Genomic DNA, 26,183 nt, shown 5'->3' with positions numbered 1-26,183 from the left:
CCGTATTTTGAGAAATAAGAAAATCGCATAGTTTAGAAAGCGATTGGTCAAAATAATGCCAGCTCCAGTTTTGGATCAAACCATTTATGCATGAATATGATTGATTGGAATTTATGCGATTTTTATTTTGAAAATAAGTTATCAAAATTTTATGCATGCGTATACAATTACTCAAAAATCAATTTTTGATTTTGCTGCGGATCTTAGAAAATGGCGCTGTCCATGAAGATGGACTCAGACGAAGAAGAATCGTTTGTTATCATCGGAAAACAAGTTGAACAACTTGAAGAAGGTAATCTAAAATGAATTTGATACGAAAAAGTAACACCCTAGATTAATCGTTGTTGCTGTCATTCTCTAATAATGAATGAAATGGACCAGTTTTCAAACTTGGAACAAGTAAATACAAGAAAAGAATAAATTTCAGTTTCAATAAAAATCTAAAAACAGCTTAACACGTATTTATTCATGGCTTGCATCCTTTAGACATTATAATGAGGCTCACAAGATGTTGGCAATTTTCTTGTTGGGTTATGAACATTAGATATAATTAGTTCTATATTTATTCCAAATGTCATTGTAATATGTAACAGGCCTTGCCTGAGTAGAGCGAAGCTAATGTGATTGTTGTCAAATAAAACCTTCATAATAAAGTTTCCCCAATTGAAAAAAGAACAAAAAGGTGTGAGGATTTTCATTGACGTCAAAATTATCTGACGTCATTTATTCGACGCGTCATAGAAATATTTCTCAGAGACCCAAAATCTCGCTTGGGCGAGATTTGGTAAGTTGACATGCGCTGACATGCGCATTGACAGACATGCGCATTGCCTGTTTTCCCCAGTGTATCCGGTTCCTGTCTGAATTTTTTTTTAATCAACAGTCTGTGGGTGACATTTTCAATTACGCTCCTGTGTTACCGGAAAAGAGCTTTGCTCAAGCACCGCGCTTCGCGCGATGCTTTAGAGCTTCGCTCTATATAAACACAAACACTTCTTTAACTTTAAGAAGTCATATTAAAAATCAGATTAAATTATTGTAACACCTCAAATGTAATCCAATTACTTTCCAATACAGAACAGATCATAATATAAACAATGAGCTACCTGAAGATTCTATTTCCAGCTCTTAGTATTAGCAATGATTTGATTTAATTATGCTTTGGCAGAGAAAGTTCATCAGGATTTTCCGGTATGGTTTCCCCTTGTCAGTGGTGTAGGATGGAGGGCTTGACAAGGACAGCTGTCTAGTCATTCGGATGGTACAAAAAACCAAGGTCCCGTATATACATTGGTGTGCACATAAAAGATCCTTTGGCAGTTGGAATTTGATATAAGAGTAGGCCATAGTGCCGCTGCCCAGGCAAAATTTTCCCCATAGCACACTGTATGGTATATGCCCGTCTTCATTAGCCCAGTCGGAGCAGAACAGTAGGACGTTAAGCCCCATTTCATTTCATTTAATTACATGTAATTAGTAAAACACATTGCTGTTTAGTGTTTGGCTGATAGTAAATTTATGTTGATGTTCATTGTCTGGTAATTAAATATTGATATTTTAGAATTTTCAAATCAATTTGATCATGGCTTGATAAAATTACTGTTTTCTCTTGTGTATTTTTTCTTGTTGATAATATCTGTAACGTTATCACACACACAATTAATATGTTGTTAAAATCCAATTGAAATCTAACTGATTAGGCTTACATTTTATCTTCAAATTTTAGATGAAGCTCGAAAGAAACCAGTGTCAGTACATGACCTACCTTTTAAAGATAGTAAAGGCAGACAAAGATTTCATGGAGCATTTACTGGAGGTTTCTCAGCTGGTTACTTTAATTCAGTAGGAACCAAAGAAGGTACAGTATATTAATATTTTCTGATCAGTGTATTATTAAAGTTGATGAACAGGATAAATCAATCATTGTCTTTCTTTGTTATTAATTGCTATTGTCTCCTTTTTTTGTGTCTATCTGTCTGTCACACTTTTTGGAACACAGTAACTCTGCTTCTAATTTGAGGTAGAATGTTCTAACTTGGTGTAGATGTTCATGCGATGATGAGACTTTCCCACTAAGAGTAATCAGTGAAAAGCAATTTGATTTGTTAGTGCTTTCAGATTCTAATTGCCTGAGAGCAATGAAACTTGGTCTGGTTTAGTCTTGTTAAGCAGTTTGATCACTCCATACTTTATAAAAAGATGAATGTGCAAGTAATGAATGATTGTCATCATTTTGTGATTCGGAAGATGGCTTGTTTATTTTGAATTGTAAATTTGTCAAGTTTTCAGACTTATATGTAGATGTAATATAAAATTGAAAGATAAAATTTGTTTCAATGATATTGTTTTTGTTTATATTAATTGTGTTATGAATTTGTTTCTAGGATGGGCACCTTCTACATTTGTATCATCTAGAAGTTCTAGAAATGATCAAGTCAGTCAAAAAGCGGAAGATTTTATGGATGAAGATGTAAATATTATTGTGTTATATCCTAGAAATATTTAAGTTGCTCATTGGAAAATAAATCATAATGTTTTTGTATTGAAATTGTAAAATTGCCTTGGAAGTTAGAATGACAAAAAGAGTGACCTAATAGATTTGTATTGCTAGAAATACTTTATTAAATTTTTACTATTTGTTTAATAGTAATGTAGTAGGTAATGAATTCTTGAATATTAGATACTTAATAGTTTTTTTTTTACTTTTAAGGACTTTGGAGAACATGGCATAGCTCCAAGAAAAATAGCTACTGCTGAAACTTACACATCTGAAGAAAGACAGAGAAAAAGAAAGGCTTTAGCTTCAGCTGTAACTGGTGATGCTATTGGACAAAAGGATACAACTTTAATGGACTTAGTAGTACCTGACAGGTAATGACTAGTAATTGAATACAAGAATTAAAAGTTGTTAGTAAGATAATATTCTTTATACAAATAATATTTGTAACAGTACTGAAGCCCTAATATTCTATGTTAATGTTGGTATTGTAAATTAATATAATTTTTAAACGTAAATGTTTTGATTGATATAGTCTACCAATTGGTATTCGGTTGTTGAGAAAAATGGGATGGAAAGAGGGACAAGGTGTTGGACCCAGAATTTCTTCAAAAAATAGAAAGAAGAAGAAAAGTTCAAATGGTATTATATAAGTTATTTAAATTGTATATTAATTATTGTTTTGGATAATGTTTTGAATCCTAAGTTAACACCCAGTTTTATCAGTATCTTCATCCATCATACATTGTATGATTTAAATGAAAGTTGTAACATTTAATAATTGCAGAAGGAAAAGTTTATGGATGTATGATGCCAGATGTTCCAAATTCAAGTACTGAGGATGAGGTTAGTTTAAAATTGTTGTTCTACTAACAACTCTATAATCTTCTTTGAACATTATAGAGTTGTCTCCCCTCCTAAACCTAATTTCACTTTGCTAGTTTGTTTTATGTAGGGTGACCCACCATAAATAAATATCTCCATATATCTCGACAATTACGCCACAATATTTATATTCTGTATATGCCAAGCCTCAAATCAGTTTCACACAATTATAGTCACTAAAAAAACGATCATGTTGAACTTAATAAGCTATGACCATTAATCATGTATAAATAATAGACTGAAAACTGGTTCCAAGAGACGTCCATAACATCCAGACACTTTTGAGTAAAAGATAGGTTACGTGCCCTTGTTTTGAAATTAGTCTCGCTTAACCAGTCTATCGACCATTCTACGACTGATTGACAGGTCGGGATAATCAAGACTACTTTTTTACGAAACATAACAGAAAGCTAGAACAAGAAATTGAATTTAGAAATAAGCATGTTAGGTAGCTCAACAATCAATTTAAGAAGCTTGTAAGAGTAATATGAAACTACTGCTAGTATCATGCTCCTGTCTAACCCGAGTGATTCAGAGATATTATTTGTACTAAACCAAAAGAAGCCGTACAGTTAATGATAAAGCAATTTAAAAAATGAAACGAACGTAATTTCTAAATCTGCTGTAATAACCAAGAAGCTTAATTTTACTGCTATTCAAAATCGTCAACAATAAATTATTTACGGCTGTAATAGTTGATAGATTTGTAGAGAAATGCACGTGCCATGGGTATTTATAGTATCATACTGTCAGAAAGTTGGTCTCGGCAAGGCGAATGTGCACGCTTCAGTGGTAGTCTCGAACTATCAGTGGTGGACTGTGTTTCTGTGAGTACATGGGTCACCCTATTTTATGCAGTAGACAAATTTCTGAGGGGGTCTTGTCATCTTTATTTTGTTGCCTTCAAATTGCAGAATGTTTTCTGTGTTTTCTACCTGACTTTCACTTGACTGGAGATACTGTTTCTATATTTGTATCATAAATGAAATAAAATGAAATGGGGTTTAACGTCCTACTTATCAGTATTATAACTTCCAGATGTATACTTTTGATTGATCCCTGTTCTCTGGGTGTCTTTCAGGAATATTCTAAATGATCTAGTCAAACAATAATCAATCACAGTAAATCTTTTCACCCATACCCGTTACATAATGCAGTGTGGATATTTATTTAACAACATGTTTTGTCTCTCAATTAAATAACTTTCAAAATTATTGATAAACAATTATGTTTGATTTTTTGTCTTCAGGGTTCAGATGAAGAATATTTAAAGAATGTGACCTTTGCCCCAAAAGACAGTAACCCTATTTCATTTGATGCAAAAGATAATGTTCATGGTATAGGATATAGAGGTTTAAATCCGTCTGCTGCCTTGCCTTCTGCGCATATTAATCTGTTTGAACCACCACCTGTTAGATCTTCTAAAGGAAAAAGAGGGATTAGGGGAAAGGTATGTTGTTTAATGAATCAGTATTAGTGTGAATTTAAGCAGAAGTAAAAGTGTTTTTTGAAAAGTGTGTAATGTCATTCCAGCCCCCACCCTCTCAAAAAAAGGAGTAAGAAAATTAGTTATATTTCTCAAGAACAAAATTTGTTTACTTCAAACTTACGACATATAAAAAGTTGTGGCATATTCAACCTTTTATTATTGTTAGTTATGATGGCAGTGATAATATGCCACTGCTTACTGATAGAAAATACATATGTCCCAAGTGAGAATTAGATAATATTCAATACATTAATTACACAGCTACAAACTGGTTAACTTTTATTTGTATAAATATTTTAAAATGATCTTGAATGTAATAATATACTAAAAGAAATCCACTTACGCATAGTTGTGAAATATTTGTAGGGTTTTGGAGTAGGTGCATTAGAAGAAGATGATGATGATATATATGGGGTAGATCATCTGTCAAATTATGATATGTCCATGGATATAGAGGATGATAATCATCTTAGTGGATGGACAGCTCCTAAAGGACTGTCTAAAGGTAAATGGGAATTAATCTATTTCATAGGAAGGTGGAATATGCCTTACTAAAAATAAATTATGTACAGTTTCAAATTAAAAAACTAGCCAAGAACAAAGACAAGTTGCCACAGGGAAAGAATAACGTCTCACTGGAATATTTATTTTCCCCTTCATAAGCAACAGGTCTCAGTTTATATGCTGGTCAAAGAACTAGTCTAAAATTATATCTGAATATTAATATTTAAACAGTCTTTGAGTTCTTTTCAGAATTAATGACTTCTGTACACATAATTTCTAATAAATACTTTAATTAATAAATTATTATCACAAATTGTTAATTGCTGTAATATCTTTGTTTCTTAATAACAGATAGTGGTTCAACCCCTGTTGGATATGTGGGTAAATTATTAGCAGGTTTTACCTTATCAACCAAAACTCTAAAATCTAACAAAGTTTATCCACCACCAGTTTTACCTCAACATTTTAAGCCAGTCCACAGATTTAAAGGACCTGTAATAGAGGAGTCAGTCTCTAGATTAACAGCAAATTTAACAAAACCAGAATTGAAGAAAAGCCCCTTGACAGCTGTAGACAGAGCATTGGCTTTAGGAGAAGCACCAGTTCTAGTGGGTAAGCCAAGTTAGATAACTCCAGTAGTAGGTGCAATGTTACCTGATAAATCAGTTTTATAGATTATGATTTAATTTATAAATATTCTTCAAACGCAATTGAATGTTAATCGGATGTAACCAAATGATCAGTCAATTTAATAATTTCAACAGTATTCATATTGTTTTATTATGTGCTTAAATTTGTAGCAATAGAATTGTGTGATGCCACAATAGAGGGATTTTGAGATTTATTTATTGATGAATTAAGTTGACACTGTGATAGTTGAATCCTCTATGACCTATATTCAAGAAATTACAAAGATGATTAAAACTTTTATCGTAGGTTCTGTATTTGATTTGGTATCTGAAGAAGACAAAGATAAAATGAAAAAAGCAAAATCTGGAACATTATCTATAGAAGAATCCGAAAATTCTTCTCCTGTGTTTTTGAAACCTATTGAAAACAGTCCTGCACTGATGTCAACTAATAAAACCAAATCATCTAGATGGGACTTGACAGTTAGAAAAACAAATGAAATAGAATTGGAAAATACAAAAGAAAGGGTGGATGAACATAAAAATAATGTGGCATTTAGTCCATCCACAAGTTTTCAAGCTACTCCAAGTCACCAGTCAAGTCTGTCTGTTACATCAGTCGAATCAACTCCTCCTACTGTACCAACCAAACCGTTATTTGCTGGTAATTTGACAGCGTATAAGCCATTTGCTAAAACTCCTGATAAACAAGAACGCTATGAGAAATATTTATCTTTGGTGAATCAAGGCAAAAAAGGTAATAAAACATTCTTTAAAAATTTATTTACAGAAGTGTGACATGTTAGTAAAAAAATAACATTTGTAATTTCATATGGTTCACAGTACCATTATATCATTAAAAATTGTTCTGTATTTGCATTTTTATACGTCCACATTGAAAAGTATTCGTATATTCCAGGGCCACCGGTCAGTCCGGCGTCCACAAGCAATTGTGGCTAAAGTTAATATTCAACTGACTTTAAATTTATACACAGTGTTTAAGGTCATGAGATGAAGAGGCCTATTGATTTTCTACAATTTCTGAATATTACTGCCAGAGTTATGGTCCTTGATCACCTTTTAAAATCTTCTGGATGCTCTAAGTGGCTAAAGTTAATATCTGATAGACGTCAAATTTATACACAGTGTTTAAGGTTATGAGACAAAGACGCCTTTGCTTTTCAATGATTTCCAATAATTACTGCTAGAGTTATGGCCTTTGATCAATTGAGAAACTTTGTGGAATACGCTAGAGGCTAAAAATTAATATAAATTTGTACAAAGTGTTTAAGGTCATGAAACAAACAATTGAAACCAATTCTAATGATTTCTGATAATTACTTAATGGGTTGTTACTTGTAATCAGATTTTAGTGTGTTACGTGACAAAAGAAAAAATATGCGACAACCCTTGTTGACTGTCCGGACGACTTAGCTGCTGTGGGCATATGTTTTGTTACCTGGCAACCTATCTTTCCATTAGATCTCAAATGTAGATAGAATATGTTCAGAGTTGTTCTGTACATTTACCATGCTTGTTTATTCAGTTTTATCACAATTGTTATTGTAAACTGACTAAATGTTCAGTGCTAAAGAAAATTATTATTATTTAAGACAAGAAATTGATGACGAATATCTTCTCTATTTATCAATTCACACACGTAATAAACGCGAAAACATAATATGGAACCCTATTACTATTTTAATTAAAGTTACATTTCGTTGAGGGTTCTCTCAACATTACATGTATTTGCTTGATAACGTTGAGAGAACCCTTAATGAAACGTCACTTTAATTAAAATAATAATTGTGTTCCATTTTATGTTTTTGTGTTTACTAAGAAATTGATGCAAGCAAAATATTCATACGATTAAAAACAACTTCTTGCCTATCATTAATGAGCTTTTGTCAAACAGTGAAATAATGTGCTGAACAGATCCTGCTTTAAAATTTACAATCCTCAAAGCAATAAAATAACTAAGTGTGATTAATTACTAATTAGATGGTTATCCCTAAAATGATGTTATAAATAGTATAACTGTGATGTAATTACCTGATAATGGTGCTGTACTGCTTTGTTAAACTCAAAAGAAGACACTCAGCATTCATCTAAGAGGAGTATATGGAAGATTGTGTTTATTTCAGTATGCATTTATGTCGACCTCCTTATTGGTCCAGTTAACTTCAGAACGACAGAACACATTTTAATTAATTGTTTTCCAGTTCTTACAGCTGTTACAGGCACAAATTCAGACACGATCCCCCTGGTGCATGTCATTACATCTGGTACAATTTGATCTCTTTTCTATGTCATTATTGATATTTTAAATACATGTTTGACACAATTTAGAAAATGTCAAGGATTAGAGCATGGAAGTTTTGTACCTTTTTAATCACTGTTTCTGGGGCTGACTACTTTATCGTCTATTTCTGAGGCAGTCTGTGGACTTTGTTTAAAAAAGAGAGCAAAATCCTGCAACATAATACAATTGACCATCATCTTATCTTGTTTTATCATATGATATTAATTATAGATGCATATCTAGAAATTACAAGTGGACAGATGACAGAATGGGAGAGAGAACGAGAAAAAGATGAATTTATACGAGCTTCTAAATTATATAAACCATTATCTAATATGATGGCTTCCAGATTTACAACTGCTAGATTTGATGATGAAACAGAGACTGTAGACATACCAAAAGAAGGAGTAAGTATTAGATAAGTTTATTCACCAATCATCGAGTTTTTGGCATTCAGAAATTTGATAAAAGAAAGCTCTTCTAACTACTACAATGTGGATTTTAGGAATCAAAAATGAGACCATTTATTCATGAATACTGAAATCAAATATTCCTTTTTGCATATATATGTATTTTGAGTTTGGACCAATTTTATTAAAGATACATTATGTAAGATTTAGATAAAGAGCTAGCCATTCTTGCTATAATAGTTTGAAAATAGATAATGTAAAATGAATAATTTGAAAATTTCATACAAATTACTCTATTGCGAGTGAAGATATTAGCCTTTGAAGGTTTGACAAGACATGTGCAATAATTTCAACCACCGTTCTCGTTGTTCGAAGCTAATTCTCGCTCCTCCATTTTTAGCTTAAATCAAAATATGGCTGAACTGTTCTAATCTATTTAATATATTAGAGAAATCTGATGCCATCAAGAGTTGGTTATGGCCTGGATAAGTTAATCAATGTCTAATCAATAATTTAGAATACATTTCAGGCCTAAAGAAAGAACTGCAATAGGTAGATTTAGCTCTTGCATAATGTATGTTTAATATACAATCAAAACTCCTGGAGATGTATAAATATGTCAAACTATGTGCTATCATAATCAGATGACCAGTGCCCAAAAAGAAGATTGAATTTGCATGGGGTTATGTGAGATATGCTGCGATCGTGATAAAAAAAAGCTCAGATTTTGTACATCAATATAAATACTAATATATTTAGTCCATTCTTTTTCTTTAGAATGATAAATCTGACAAGGACAAGGCAGCAGAAATGAAGATGTTTGGTCAGTTAACACGTGATAATATAGAATGGCATCCAGATAAAGTTTTATGTAAACGATTCAATGTTCCAGATCCATATCCAGGGTAAGTACGGGATGCTTTCAAAATATTTCTGATAAGAGTTAGATAATGTTATTTACAACATTTCAGACCTTCTGTCTATTCATCAATTCTGTCGTGAGTTTTTCATGTGAAGGATTGCGGCAGCCTGCCTAACTTAATGGGTTTTCTCCCTGTTCTTGAATATTCTCCTCTGTTAAAAGAGTCATAATATTGTTGAGTGTGTGTTGTGTTGACTGACATCCGACTTTTTCAATGGAATCATCTTAAATGCAGTATTTACTGAATTCTAAAATTTAAATCAACTTAAGTGGTTCAGTAGTTGCTGAAAAAAATGGGATTTGATACCAAGGTGCTACGCCATTATAAGATCGATTGATACTGTCAAATATTAGATGAATGTCATAATAACTGACCCACACTACTGGTAATTCATGTTGAAAAGTTTATGTTTAACAGGATGTTAATATTACTGTTCGTCTTTGTTGCAGATCATCAATTACTGGTTTACCAACCATAAAAAGGGATAAATATTCAGTTTATAATTTTCTAAGTTTTCCCAGTCAAGAATTTGTATCCCAAGATACTATTAACACTCCACCTTTAGCTATTGAACCAAAAAAAGGTAACAAATGAGAATTAGATTTCTACATATAGATAGAAATAACCATAAAGTTTATTCCAACATTCAAAATTTTGATCATCCAATCAAAAACATAATATGGAACACAATTACTATCTTAATTAAAGCGATGTTTCATTGGGGGGTTCTCGAAACATTATCAAGCAACTATTGTTTTTATTATGTGTCGATCAAGGAAGAAACTGTTCGTAATGTAATTTTAATGTTTTTCTTCTCTCAGCAAAAACATAATATGGAACACAATTACTATTTTAATAAAAGTGATGTTTCATTGGGGGTTCTCGAAATGTTATCAAGCAAATATATTATGTTTTTGTGTTTATTTTGTGTCGATCAAAGAAGAAACTGTTCATAATGTAATTTTAATGATTTTCTTCTCTCAGCAAGTGGTCACAGATTATTATCTGGAATATTTTATAATATCTTTACCTCCCTGGCATCTGTTTTATATGTAGATGCAGTATTTTACTACAGATATTTTTGGGGTTGTGTTGAGCCACAATAATATTACTTTTGAATTTTTCTGAGTAAATTTTTAATGCATTGATAAAGTTTTTAGATTGTAAGTAACATTATTATTTTGCCCAAGAATTCCTCAATTTGGACAATATATATTATATATACTTATTTTATTTGAGAAATATAATATCGTGAACTTTCAGATTTAATCCCATCTGTGTACATTGCCAAATTATATTTTAATGGTTGTGTTTCATATTACAGATGAAGAGAATGTTTCCGAAACAAAAGATGATAAAAAAGAAACTTCTCGAGTATCTTTTAATATAAAGAAGAAAGTTTCAATCTTTAATGTGTTATTTGAAGACAATGCTTCCGTATCTGGTCAGAAAACAACAGATAACCAAGTAAAAACAGTAGATATCAAAAATATAACAACAGAAAACAAAAGGAGTGAAAGTACTTTAACAGAAACTAAGGTATTTTTACTTTTTACCAACATCATATACTGCCATGATGTTAATGTTTTAAACATATTTAACCATTTTGATAAGAGTCAACCTCAAAGCCTAACCACAATCTTCACCTCTGGATCCTTTTTTATATGCCCACATTTTCATGTGGACGTATTATGCCGTCGCCCCTGTCCGTCCGTCCACAATTTGTTTGTGGACACTCTAGAGGTCACAATTCTTATCCGATTTTGACGAAACTTGAAATATAGGTTTATCTCCAAAATATCTCGGCTGCTTTCGATATTAGCATGTATCGGATCGAAACTTCATGGATTATGGCCCCTGTTTGTATGAAAAATCACGTTTTTAGCTTGTGGACCCTATAGAGGTCACAATTTTTAACTAATTTTGTTGAAACTTGAAATGTAAGTTTATAACCGAAAGATCTCGGTTCCTTTCGATATTCGCGCATATCGGACCATAACTTCCTGAATTATGACCCCTGATTGTCCGAAAAATCGCGTTTTTAGCTTGTGGACCCTATATAAGTCATAATTTTTATCCAATTTAAAAACCCGTATTATTATATCACCATTACACCCTAAGGACGACTGAAAATCGACCCAAAATTGACAGACAAAATGGCCGACGTTCGTTCTCAAATAGCGTAAGAATATGGTATATCAAGGTTGTGGACCCTATAGAGGTCACAATTTTTATCTGATTTAAAAAACTATATTATTATATCACCGTTACACCCTAAGGACGACTGAGTTCAAATTTCGTGAAAATCGGCCCAAAATTGACAGACAAAATGGCCGCCGTTCGTTCTCAAATAGCGTAAAAATATGGTATATCAAGGTTGTGGACCCTATAGAGGTAACAATTTTTATCTGATTTTGTTGAAACTTGAAATATAAGTTTATAACCCAAGGATCTCGGTTCCTTTCGATATTCGCGCATATCGGACTGTAACTTCCTGAATTATGGCCCCTGATTGTACGAAAAATCGTGTTTTTAGCTTGTGGACCCTATAGAGGTCATAATTTTTATCCCATTTTAAAAAAACGTATTATTATATCACCGTTACACCCTAAGGATGGCTGAGTTCGAATTTTGTGAAAATAGGCCCAAAATTGACAGACAAAATGGCCGCCGTTCGTTCTCAAATAGCGTAAAAATATGGTATATCAAGCTCGTGGACCCCATAGAGGTCACAATTTTTATCCGATTTTGTTGAAACTTAAAATGTAAGTTTATAACCCAAAGATCTCGGTTCCTTTCGATATTCGCGCATATCGGACCGTAACTTCCTCAATTATGGCCCCTGATTGTACGAAAAATCGCGTTTTTAGCTTGTGGACCCTATAGAAGTCATAATTTTTATCCGATTTAAAAAAACGTATTATTATATCACCGTTACACCCTAAGGACGACTGAGTTCAAATTTCGGCCCAAAATTGACAGACAAAATGGCGGCCGTTCATTCTCAAATAGCGTAAAAATATGGTATATCAAGGTTGTGGACCCTATAGAGGTCACAATTTTTATCCAATTTTGTTGAAACTTGAAATGTAAGTTTATAACCCGAAGATCTCAGTTCCTTTCGATATTTGCGCATATTGAATTGTAATTTCCTGAATTATGGCCCTTGATAGTAGGAAAAATCACTTTCTTGTTAGCTTGTTCTCTATCCATCTCTCGAAAATGTGGGCGTATCCTGCCTGGCAGCCGCTGGTTTGTTAAATACTGACCTGGAATGTGACCACAAAATTTTTGCTGTATTTGAAATAGATATTAATTTCATAATCAAACAGATAGAATAAACTTTAATACAAGCATTAGGTGTTAACAGATATTGTAAGCCTTCTTTTAATTATAAAAATTACAAATGTAAAACATTGACTTCACAGGATAATGTTGCTGGTGAAAAAGAAACAACTAAAGCTCCTTCATTAGATTTATATCGGGCTATATTTAACAGTTCTGATTCAGATGAAAGTAGTTCTAGTAATGATGAGGAAGAAGAAAAGATACAGCCTGGTAATTTTCTATAATTTAAATATTCATCAGTAATGTTTTCATAGACTGGTTAATTATATAGAATTAAGATTTCTTAATCTTAATGTTTATTTCTTGACAAGGGTCCGAACGCCCATGTTGTTGCTAGAGTGACTCAAGCTGCAATCCATGGAGGTAATGATTAGGAAGTCAACATTGAGATGTTCAGTCCACCTTTTGTTCCATTTTTAGGTTTTTACTTTATTATACCATGATGAGCAATGGTGGGATTTATTGTTCAGATCTGATCTAAATGATTCCATTGGTTGATATTGTATTAATGACAAACGCGCATCTCTGATTCGAGTATAAGGTCCCTTTTATTAAAATGAAAATTTCATTGTTATTCAAAAAGAACATATCTAATTTGTTTTTGATTCTTAAAGAAAATTTCTTTTTTTCTTCAGAAAAAACAGTAGAACAACAAAAATTGAACTTTGCACTCAATGAAACAAAGCCACCAGACATATCACCTGCTACTTTAAAACCATCTGTGCCTATACCAAGTACATCTGGTTCCAGGTTGCCAGGAGACGATAGTATAATACAAACAATCGAAGAAAGGTTATCTCCATCAATTTCTAGTCACCATGATGCATCAATGGTCTCTTCTTCCACGAATGTATCTAAACACAGTGTCTCATCTAGTGACAGTGATGAAGAAATGTTTGGTCCAGCTTTACCCAAACCAAGTTCATCACATGGTAATAATATAACTAATTGTATCATTAACATGTTATGTCACTCTTAATTTCAGAATTGTGGACCGTAGCCTTCTTTAATCCGATTATCTGATCAAGTATAATCACACATTTCATGCATTTGAGCAGACTTCTGATTACCAGTATATGTATTGTTTATGTTAGTAATAAGATGGAAACTATCAAATTTTAATAATCTTTTAGAGGCATTTAGTAACTGGGTAGAGCAATACACAAAAACACATACTTATGGAAAAACAGCTACTTATTTATTTGGGCGACGTTTCGAAGAGTATTCTCTCAAGGTTATCAAGCTAATACAGAATACTCTTCGAAACGTCGCCCAAATAAATAAGTAGCTGTTTTTCCATAAGTATGTGTTTTTGTGTATCAAATTTTAATTATAGCATCCTGTAAATGCTCCCATTGTCTACAAAAGAATAAATATGTGAAAACTTTTATGAACTGCTTGAACAACTTGGCTGCTGTGAATGTATGTTTTGTTCTGGCAACCTATCTTTGTTGGAAAATATTGAAATTGAAAACTACTTGTATACATCATTAATGATTGCTGATAGTAAGGTCTACTCATATACTCCTGTAAAATCATTAAATATATATTTGTAATTACGATAATAATCATTTAATTGATTGTCAAAAATACATCTTTCCTTTGGGATATTTTTGGCAGAAAACAGATTACAACAAGCTCTCGATGATCATGGTAAAAGTTATAAACCTAAACATAAATATAAAAGTAAACGTAAAGAAAAATATGAAGAAAAACACAGAAATAGACACAAAGAAAAATCAAGAGAGAAATTAAAAAGTAAACATAAGATTAAAGACAAAAAAGTGAGTATTGGAAAATGTGTTGTGTAAATATTATACTTTAGTTTGTGTATTGAAAAATTTTGTCAAGACAGCAGTGTTAATTGTGTTTCTACCTACCAGAGTACATCGACATAGCTACTTTACCGTCCATCCACACACAATCAGGGTTTGAAATGAAATGTAAGACTTGGACTCTTGGTAAAGGAAGATGATTATGAAGAGTTATACAAAGTATTTATGAATGAAAAGTATTTATTCACATTCACTATGTTGTTGTGTTTTTTTTTCAGTCTAAACATAAAAAGAATAAAAATAAAAAATCTAAGAAACATAAGAAGAAAAAAAGTAAACATATGGAAAGTGAAAGTAGTGATGATAGTGACTGTATTATTGTATCTGAAGATGAGAAAAATGTAAAATCAATAGACCAAGAAATATTATCAAGGTTTGTAAGTTATGTCATTGTCTCTTGTTTATTTGTTATTTATAGTGATTTGTTTACTATAACTACATACACAGGTATGATTTATAAAGACACCTTTTCTAAAAGAATATTTATTAGATCTGCCTTTTCTCCTAAACAACTTTTTTATAGTGAAAACATTGAAATTGAGGAGGTGAGATAGAAATGTGGTTTAGAGTCCACTTTACACAAACTAGGTCATTTCGGGACCAACATGGTTCAATTTTATTTCAATAATTTGCATGCACGTAGGAATCTTTAGGTGTGGGAGATGACTAGAAATGGTTCCACTACTGATGTCTTCCGCCTTACTCCAGCCACAGTAGTGGCTTGTCCTACAGAGTTCCTTTGCCCAAGTTTTTTTTTATTGAAATCACTACAAAAAGGTTACTGGCCTATACCTCCCTTAATTTACACATAAACTGACCCAAAAAAGTACTGTACCTAGCTTAACATATAATAAATCAATTCCTATTGAAATAAATGTGAAGCCTTACCGCATAATTATATGATTTGATGAAACCCAACTGCTACGCAAAATTTCAACTGGCTGGTGTCATGGCGGCTTGTGTGTAATACGTCATTACAAGAAACATCACTATGCAAATGTAGAACGCATAACCACAAAGAAAAACTGTTCGGTAACTATTTTAGTGATCCAGTCTTCACTATTTGTCATAGAATTACTTATTCCAATACAAACTGTAATGATATGTGTTGACAATTGTGCGTTTGAACCTATTTGAACTTGCGTAAGGATTCTTAGACTGTATCAATTGTAACGTTAAACACACAGTTTAACGTTACAACGTTAAACACACAGTTTAACGTTACAACGTTAAACACACAGTTTAACGTTACAAGTATAGTAACTAGGAGATAACCAGAGTACCCGGAAAAAACCCACAAGGTTGGACAGGCAACCCTACTCCTTGTCACTTGACCCAATTTCAACCATTCGGCCACCCAACCCCCTTGAGGGAAAAAATTCATAATGGTAACAAAGCTAGTGGAAGGTGCATGTTTCAATACTAGACAGGGAATCTTTAATAATAACAATTATTAATTTCAGGTTAAGAGATGTCCCTGGTAAAAGACTGACAGCAGCTGATTTTATGTAATACATGAAAATTTTGGTTTACACTGTTTAACTTTTTAAATTATAAATCTGTGATAGTGAATTATGTGTTCGTGTATACTACATAAATATATATTTTATTACTATTTACTTGTATGTATTACTTTCACTATTAACTATAATGTTGAGTGATACAGAGCAGTGTGGAGAGAGTTTAGCAGAATGTACAAAAGAATATTTTCTACAATTTATTTAACTAATTTCGAAAGTTCACATAGCCAACAAATCGAGTATATTTTTGTAGACATGGGTAACATTTTTTAACTACATAATTCATACGTCAATGAGATCCAGAATCACGCTTCCATTTTACACATTTTCTGTTCCACAATAGAAATGTACAACACACACCAAATTTGGCTGAAACCAAACTATATTTAGAGGTCACCCCACTTTGACAATTTTGTGACATTAACATGAATCTGCTCATTCTGAGAGACAATAGCATAAGAGATAATGTTCCAAAAAGTTCCACAAAAACAGATGCAGTTATTTAGCCACATATAGAACCGTGTCTTTCACCACAAAGCTATCATTCTCCTTTCATTTTCTCCAATTATACTTACTAAGAAATGAAATGGGGTTTAATGTCCTACTGTTCAGCTCCGACTGGGCTAATGAACATGGGACCTTTCTTAGTAGGATAATAATTATAATGTACATTTATGATTGCGCATACACCCAACCATCCTGTATGCTCTAAGCACATGGATGATAATAGCTAATCATGATAATAAGTCACAAACAAATGGGTTTCGAGTTTGGATTTGAACACGGACATATTTGAGAACTCTCTATCTCCAGTGGTAAGTTATTCCTCAGTCACTGGAGGCTTTATCCCCATGGTTAAAGGGGCTTATTTTGTGAGTTAAGTGGTCAGTTTGGTTGATATGACTGAATGAGGTCCGTGAAGTCAGATGGGTAACATATAAACCAAGGTTGAAGTCTTGAAAGTTACTCGGGCTTGTGGGTAACTGATGTAGTGATTTTAAGAAAGAAATGAAATGGGTTTAATTTCCTACTGTTCGGCTCTGACTGGGCTAATGATGACGGAGTGATTTTAAGATGGGAGTCATGTTTGAGTTCTTTTGTGTTCTAGTTATTATTCTGGCAGCAGTGTTTTGAATTTCTTGTCGTTGTGCACATAGGTTTTGGGGAATTCCAATCAAAACACTGTTATAGTAATAGCGCCTTGAGAATACCAAGGAACACACAAGCAGCTTACAGGCCCCAACTGTTTAGGTGTCAAATATTGCCAATACATCAGAGATTGTAGTAACACATAAAACAACATTGTTCAGGCAGTTTCTCCGTGGTTAACCAGGAATGCAGTAGTACACCAAGATTCTTTACACATGATGAGAGCTGAATGTTAGTTTCACAGATTACCACACATGAATTTAGAGTAGACATAAGTCATTGAGTTGTCCCTATAAGCATGGCTTCCGTCTTGCAATCATTCAGTTCAAGCTTACTCTCGTTCATCCACGATTTTACAGATCTAAAGCAGAGTGCTCATTTTGATTAGTGTCATTGATGAATTAGGTGTCATCAGCATAGGAATAATGAGGCTTATTATATTACTTTAGCAGTCAACTTCGATAACAATAAGCCAAATCTTGATATTTACGGCAAAATACACTGTTTTCTAAAATTCCTGAGAAGTGATCAAGTGGGGCAACCTGAAGACATTAATGAAATTTTCCACACAAACTGGACAAAAATAAGCCATGTGGAGAGAATTTTCTATCATATTTTGCTATGGACTGGTGGACTGCCCAATTATTCAATTACAAAAACTGAATCACCTGATTACATTCTGTATTTAAAGCTCTGTTTTAAAGTATTTGTATTAATTTTTCAAATTTGATTATGCCCAACCATTTTCTTCAGAAAAAGTCGGAGTTGTAAAAAAAAAACAGTAATACATTTCAACACTTAATAAATGTTTATAAAATATTTTAATAAATATCTATATATAATAAGTACAAGCATGTAACACACACGTATAATATGATATACTTTATATATCACACCAAATCTAGAATCAATATAATAAAAACTTCATTCTTTTCAATAGATAAATATAAACACCCAATTATCTTCAAATTCCATCATGCATTTCGCCGATTAAAAATGCTCACCAATAAGTTATAACCTGTAGTGTATGTAATGATATTGTTATACTTTATTTTTATCAAAAGTATTTTTTTTTTTCAAAAACAATCTTTAAAGTTCAAATAAATTTTAAAAATCCCTGTCAAAGGTATACAAGTATTTATAAAGAATAACAATTTGCATATTTCCAAATCCAAAAACTTTTTACCCTCTATTTGAAAAGATAATTTTAAACAACTGATAAGAAAATACTTTACATGCATGGACAAACAATGATATTTATAGTATGATATTTAAGTCCATCTACTGATATACAAAATTGTGAGGGCACAGTGTGATCAATTTGCTTACATGTGATTTATTATTAAACTACAATACTCAAATAATTGTGACAAAAAACAGAACGATAGATATTGTTTATATCGAATACACACACACAATTTCATTTTATTTAGTTTTGATTATCATGTTGCTTAAAATGCAATATTAAATTTGTTTTTTATATCATCATGGTTCTTAAAGAGTATTCCTGCCTTTCCAAAACTGACATTTTATACCAGCAGATCTGGAATGTGCTGCAACATTCATTCTCTCTGGTTTGTCCTGCAATATTTAAAAGGTTGGCTGCTGTCAAAAGAACCACCAAGACAAATTACGGTATAACATAATGGATGGAATGAAAAAAGACATAATAATGATCACAGGCTCTGTTCATTGTAAACACTTGCTACCACTGTACTATTTAAGATCTGCCATCTTCTACTCCAGCTTGTGTCATTAAATCAGCAATATTTTTCTCTAAGTCATCAATACGGTGACCCATATCATCTAGTAAAACTATTAAGGAATACAATTATAACAGTACCATCGTTGCCAACAAGGGCGTTTCTGTAATCCATTTATATGGAATTTTCGGAGTGGTTTCCCCTTGTCAGTGGTGTAGCATAGTGGGCCTAAAAAGGGAGGTCCCTCCTACACATTGGTGTGCTCGTAAAGATCTTTGGCATTTGCATACCAATAGAGCACACTATATGACATATGCCAGTTATCATTAGCCTAGTGGGAGCAGAACAGCAGGAAATTAAACCCCATTTCATTTCCATTTATATTGGTTCCATAAGTTCTATCTTAGTGACAACAATGATCCAGCTCTGTTTGGCCACATGCCGAATCAATAGTATGGACCATAGTCATTGCCTAAAATTCTTGAACCAAACCCAAAAACTCCATTTGAAAATATAAATTTAAACAAATGACAAGAAAAAACTTTACATAATATACCCCCCCCCCCCACACCAATATATGTAAATGGAAAGTATAAAAGGTAAATGTATTCTATAGGAACAAAATACTACATAAAAGGATATTTCTTGTGATTATCTGATCTGACATCTGTTGAAATTTATCTTGCATCTGTTGAAGTAGAGTCTGGACCTTAAAAATAGCAAGATAGGGTTACAGTTACGGCAAGTGAAGAAATGGGCTTTAATAGTAAGTGCTAGTGCAGGTGGGCTGCATAACACACAAACAATAACACAAGACAAGTCAATGGACATGAGCTGGTATGGCTCTACTTGTAATAGTAGGTAATTTGGGGCAAAAGACTAGCAAATCTTGAATACTTGGCCTAAATTGTGACATTTTTACAAAAAAGATAAGCCAAAATTCAACAAAGTGTGAGTTCCACAGGTCTAGGAACAGGATAATGGTTTTACTAGAAGGCAAAGAAATACATTTAAGTGACTGAGCCAGAACTATGCGATTTGTACATGTATGTATGTCCATGCAGATCCAGTGCCCTACTAAATTATGTACATGTAATTGTTCAAGCTACCTACAATATTTTGTTGGGGTAAGTACATGACAATTTTTTTTTAACTGTTCTGTATATATCTGTGAAATATACATATCCTTAAGACAAGATCACCTATAGATTTCAATAAACTGATATTGACTCAGTAGTTAGTGAATAGTATTCTACTGATATTGATCACAAGAACCTTTTTTAATCATCTCTATTGTTACTGCAGGCATTGTTTATATCTGGTTACTAAGGACAGTATTGCTCTCTACAGCCATAAGCTTCTGATATTAATTAATCAATTAATCTCAACTACTGGTATGTTGGGGCAATATTTGTAAAGAGAAATATAGATGGTCACAGTGAGCGGAGCTTTTAATTTACTGTCGTGTACCATATTAGCATTATTAATCTAAAATTGCTATCTGTTTCCAAAAAATCACCCTTGTTAAATAATTACATCATTACTAACACTGCTTTCAAAACCAATTCCAAATATAAACAAATGACAATGGCCAGACTTGTAGTCAAAATAATTTGTTTTAAACCTGTGATTAGATGCAAGTATTCTAATGTGTTATTTTAATTTGACCAGGATCCTGTTGGTTGTAAATCAAGCCTTTGATGTAACTTTAGGTTTGACTATCAAAACTAAGTCTCATTATCTATTTTATCGATAAACTCTATAAGCGTATGTTGAAGGGGCATTATTTAAGATTATTTGAAGAGCTGACAGTGCTTGCTACAGTATAATAGTTCAAAAATAGATAATGAAAAGGGTGCATGTTGAAAATTTCAATCAAATTACTTCACTCTGACTGTTGAAAATATCCAGCATCCGATGGCATCAAGAGTTGATTATGGTCTTGATAAGTTAATTAATGTCTAATTAAAGAAAGACAGTCTGCAATAGGCAGATTTTGCTCTTGTAATGTATATTGCCTGTTTAATAAATTTTTAAATAATAATTTATATCACATATGAAGTCAGAAAAAAAGACCTGTAATAGGCAGATTTGCCTCTTACTTAAACATACACAAATCTACCTATTGCGGGTCTTTCTTTAGACCTGAAATGTTATCTAAATTATTAATTAGACATTAATTAACTTATCCAGATCATAATCAACTCTCGATGTCATCGCTAGCCTGCGATATTTACTGGATTATGATCCCAGTTGCTGCTCAACTTTCATTCATGATTAAATCATGAAATGGATAATCAAGACTATGTTTTTTTTATCGTACCGACTTTAGTAATGATGATCGAGGCTACGCCGAAAATTCAATCGCTAAATTCTCGGTTCAGAGTGGATCAATTAGACTGAAATTTTCAGCAAATTGCTTTTACATTATCTAGTTTTTAACTAGACATTGGACATTTATCCAAGAAAATCAATAACAAACCACAGGGGCCATATCAACTTTGTTGGGCAGAATTTAGAAGGGGTAACAATTATGTCAGTAATGCCAGGTCACAGCTGTGGTGACCACCTCTAGCCTCTAGAGCCTAGAGTAGCAGCCACACATTTTTGTTCCTAAATATGTTAAAACCACGTGATGTTGTACCCTTTTTTCAGGATATATGGAGGGTAATACAAGACAGCTCGTTTTGAGTGCTGCTGGGGTTAACCCCTCTTAATTAAGAAATGCAATGAGATTTAGCAAATTAGTTGAATGAGGACAAAAAATATCTGCTGAACCTCCTAATAAATGCCTGAAATGGGACACTGGATTCAACTTCAACAGGAAGATTTTTCAAAATAAACAATGACGATATAATGTCTGATGGGAATGTAAGTTAAAGGCACTGTCTGACTGAAAGGCCTGTGAATTACAATAAACATCTCAACCAGTTAGTCATTTCACAAGTATCTCAATCTGCCTCCCCCATGAGTCCTAGTCCTAACCGAAATGTTTAGCAGAGCCGCCCATTTTCCGTGTTCTAAATGAAAGCAATTAATTTACTTAACTTTCCGTGAGAAGATGGCAGCATTATATGAATAAATCTGTACTTACGAAGCCAGTCAAGTCTTGTACATTTTTGGGATCGGCGCCGTTAGCTAAAACATCTTTGCTTGTCGTGTCCGCCATGGTGATTTTCTGGATGTTTAACGTTCTGACAGGTGCTTTGCGCAAGCGTATTAATATACTTTCAATTGCCACTAGGGGCGCTGCATTTGTGGACACGTTCGGTCCAGTTTACCACGCAACGGTTGCCGTAGATTTTGTCGCAAATCGGATTAATGACGACGTGAAACCATTACTTTAATAATAAACAATAGAAAGATAATTACTTGAGATAACTTAATTAACGTTATTAAAAATATTAGTTGATCTCAGTTTATCCCACGAGTAACTGACAAAAATTATATAGAGTCCCTATAATAGTTCACAGTTGCCAATGCCATAAATCATAGAATTTAGAATGATAGATAGATTACGCCTTTCGCCATTTCGGACCTTCGGTCGAAACACGTATTGTTTATGTAAATGATTTTATTATTACGTGTTTCGTATTGTTTCTGTAAGTGTTTTTATTACCCTTTTTTTTTTGGGGGGGGGGGGGAGGGGATTTAGTCAGTTTGTGCAGCCAAAGCTAAGTGCAAACATTATGCCTTTCTGGACCTCAGTCAGGCTCAGTAGTGGATCTATTAGTATTAGTATTAATTATAAATATAAATCGGATCATTTTTGACAAACAGGAAGTGTTTTACGGATGGGACAGAAAATAATCCCAGATTCCCCATATCTCGGTTTTTTATCAACGGATCTTCGTCGGGTTTACATTTTTGAATTCTTTGGACGAATGCCAAAGACTGACAGTTTTTCGAAATTCGAAGATTCGCTCGATTAGTTTAAATTAGCATCAAATATTTGCGAAAGTTTTCTTCAGTTTCGACATTCAGGAGTATGTATCTCCTTTAGTATTTAAGGTATAGAGTTGAAATTTGGTAGGATTAATGAACACATTGATGCCTTCAAAATGGCATATTAAAAAGTTTTGTGGCGGCTTCCGGAAACGTGCGGAAATTACCGAGGCCTTCCTATTTTTCCCGAACATGAATAGTTCTCTCCATTTTAAAAATAGACCAAAAATGACACATAGTAGTGTTAGCCCCAGATATTATCTTTCATTTTCAGAGACCTTGTTCGATAACATTTTCAACCGTTTGGCCGTCATATTGGATTTTACAAAAAAAAAAACACAAAAAAACCTTCAAATCGATATTCAGCCGCCATTTTGGTTCCGATTTTCGAAATTTGTTTGTTTGTTTTGAACCAAATCTAAGTGGCAACAATCCTTAGGAAGCCGATTTTTTAATTTCGATTTCGTTTACTTCCGGTTTCACTTTGAATTTTCTTTGACTTGTGGCTTTTTATCTGGTGACCTAACCTTTTTAATGACCCTTGACCTTTGTATATATGATGACTCTGATGTCAACTAACAGTTACTATCAAAAAGTTCGGTCTTGAAGTATATACTTCCGGTTTTATTAAGAGTTCAAAATGAAAGTTTTTCCCACTTTAATAGGGATGTTACAGCAGTACTCAATAATTCATGGTATAACTTGATTGTTGACGTGACAAGGCGTACGTATACTGACCTGGCGTACCAAAACACGTGCAGTTAACTCCTTCGGAGCTCTAGTTTTATTTATATTATTTGTAACTCTGGTCCTTGCTCATAGGCGTAGGAGCTCAAAGTAATTCAGGGGGGCATAAGAGAAAATTGCCCGAAATCAATACCGTTTTTTCGGGCATACATATCATAAGAGAGCTTCGGGCATATTTTCGGGCATGCAGTGGACAAGAAAAAGACTAGAAAATACTTTTCGGGCAGTGTGGATCTCATAGAAATAAGTTAGTTATATTTTTTCCCTAAACGTTAATAGAAAAAAAAGGTCGTCGAATTTTTCATTGCCCGAAAATAAATTTTTCCCCGGCTCCTACGCCTATGTCCTTGCTAAATAGCAGGTATGGATTGTCGGCGATGTGAGCGTATTAATATTATAGATTGGCGCCGGGTGGGTTTTAAAAGATATCAAACTAGACCAATAATTCAATGATCACCACACTGGCATTGCATAATATATTATTTTACTATTATTTGCAATCTAATTAAGACACAGATCCTATTTCGTTTCGTTTTTTATAGTTTATAATTTCGTTTTATCTGTCTGTACTACACTAGCATCTGGAAGAGTTGTTATATAACATGCGTTCTGGATGGCGTGAGGTATTAGCCAATGAAACCATCTGTTACGACAACTTCTTGGCGTGTCATGCACGGAACTGTGGGTAAACCACTATAGAAACGTCAACGCTGAATGATTAATCAATTTCTGACGCCATTAGGTCAAAAGCCGCTCGTACGACCCCTGACGCGACCTTTCAGTAAAACTGGACAGATCTTCATGTAGTGTAGGTCATCGAAAGTATAAAAAAACGAATTATATAGATCTGTATAATCAGATTGCTATAATTTGCGAAAAAAAATTTTTTATCTTTTCTAAAAGGTTGCCGTTATTAAAACTATATCCCTGATGCACGGCCACTCTCTTAGGTTGTTTAATCAAAGAAACGATACAAAGGGATATATCTTTTTTCGACAAAGAAGAAAAAAGCACATAACAACAAACTTTTATATATAAATATTATCGGATACAATATTTTCGCGATGTAACCTTTTTATTTTCCAGTGACTATAGCCCAAATTTCCGGTCCATGTCCAAAAATATTTATTTCGAGAACTGCACGCAGGTATCAGCTTCTTCTTACAGGTTTAAAGTAGCTAAGTCTCTAACTCAATATTATCCAAATTCTTCAACATTGAAAACACAAATTATTTGTCAATTTAAATCAACATTGATGCTGTGATCTTACCGAAAAAAGATGGGCTTCTGATATCCAATATTTAAGACAAAATAAACATTTTACCATTGGTACACGAATCGTGTACCATAATGCGTTTCAGCCCCAGTTCTAGCAAGAGACTCGAGGAACGAGGCTAGACATATTGCACCAAACCAAACGGCGTATGTAGACTGGAATAACCAGGCGCTAGAAATTTGCATTCGATTGAGACTGCTGGCTTATTTCGCAGAACATAACTGATTTGAAATAAGAGTAAAAACGGAAACCATTGAATGTATATCAGTTTATATACATTCATATTACAGTATTATATGAGTTCCGACCCACTTGTGTCAATTTCTAGGTCCCAAATGTTAGCGATTTAGCTCCTTTAAATGGGTACGCCACGGTTGTCTGGCGTCCTATATACTGTCCCGATAGAGAAAAAAAACCAAATTCTTTTTCAAACCAGTATTCAGAGACACCCGTATATCTGAGGTAACGGCCGGTAGGTTAATTTGCTAAAACACAAAATTTGAGATTTCACACAATACATGTACTACGTTTCAGTTTTACTTATGCATTAATAAGCCTGATGTACACGATTTTGTTTTTGAATAGCAAAACAAAAACCGTTTTCATCACATACTATTCGTTTATCCATGGACCTTATTGGGACGACGAGGGTCACGGGTCACGAAAAGCCGAGGTCCCATGTACACACTGGTGTGCACGTAAAAGATCCCTTGACAGTTCGAATTCGATATAAGAGTAGGCCGCACACTGTATGGCATATGCCCGTCTTCATTGGCCCAGTAGGAGCAGAAAAGTTGGACGTTAAACCCCATTTCAGTTCATTTCATTTATAGGGTCGATGGTTTATCTTACCCACTAGGTACCCAGATCACCGATTTATTCTACATTACGATCAAGTTACAGTGGGTTTTTTTATTATTAATTTATACCAAGAAATTGTTTTTAAAACATTACTCGGCATACATCTGGGCCCCACTATAGACCCCGGGGCCCTGGACAGTGTCTCATTTGTACACCCTTC

At 33.3% G+C, this 26,183-nt stretch overlaps 1 protein-coding gene across 1 annotated transcript; it reads left to right on the top strand.

The window, feature by feature from the left end:
* The first annotated feature begins 185 nt into the window (after positions 1 to 185).
* Positions 186 to 16,441, top strand: LOC126815688 (G patch domain-containing protein 1). The gene is made up of 19 exons (XM_050541557.2): positions 186 to 292; positions 1,727 to 1,858; positions 2,385 to 2,470; positions 2,711 to 2,871; positions 3,033 to 3,139; positions 3,285 to 3,343; positions 4,632 to 4,832; positions 5,238 to 5,376; positions 5,727 to 5,987; positions 6,312 to 6,761; positions 8,538 to 8,713; positions 9,494 to 9,621; positions 10,089 to 10,222; positions 10,964 to 11,178; positions 13,068 to 13,197; positions 13,623 to 13,919; positions 14,608 to 14,771; positions 15,041 to 15,195; positions 16,286 to 16,441. The coding sequence occupies exons 1-19, from the start codon at positions 211 to 213 to the stop codon at positions 16,332 to 16,334; spliced, it is 3,126 nt and encodes a 1,041-aa protein (XP_050397514.1). The 5' UTR covers positions 186 to 210; the 3' UTR covers positions 16,335 to 16,441.
* The last annotated feature ends 9,742 nt before the right edge of the window (positions 16,442 to 26,183 follow it).

This window comes from Patella vulgata, chromosome 3 (assembly GCF_932274485.2).
Source record: "Patella vulgata chromosome 3, xgPatVulg1.2, whole genome shotgun sequence".
In the NCBI taxonomy this organism is placed as follows: domain Eukaryota; kingdom Metazoa; phylum Mollusca; class Gastropoda; family Patellidae; genus Patella; species Patella vulgata.
The sequence above is the reverse complement of the archived record's forward strand: the minus strand, read 5'-3'. Positions and strand labels throughout refer to the sequence as shown.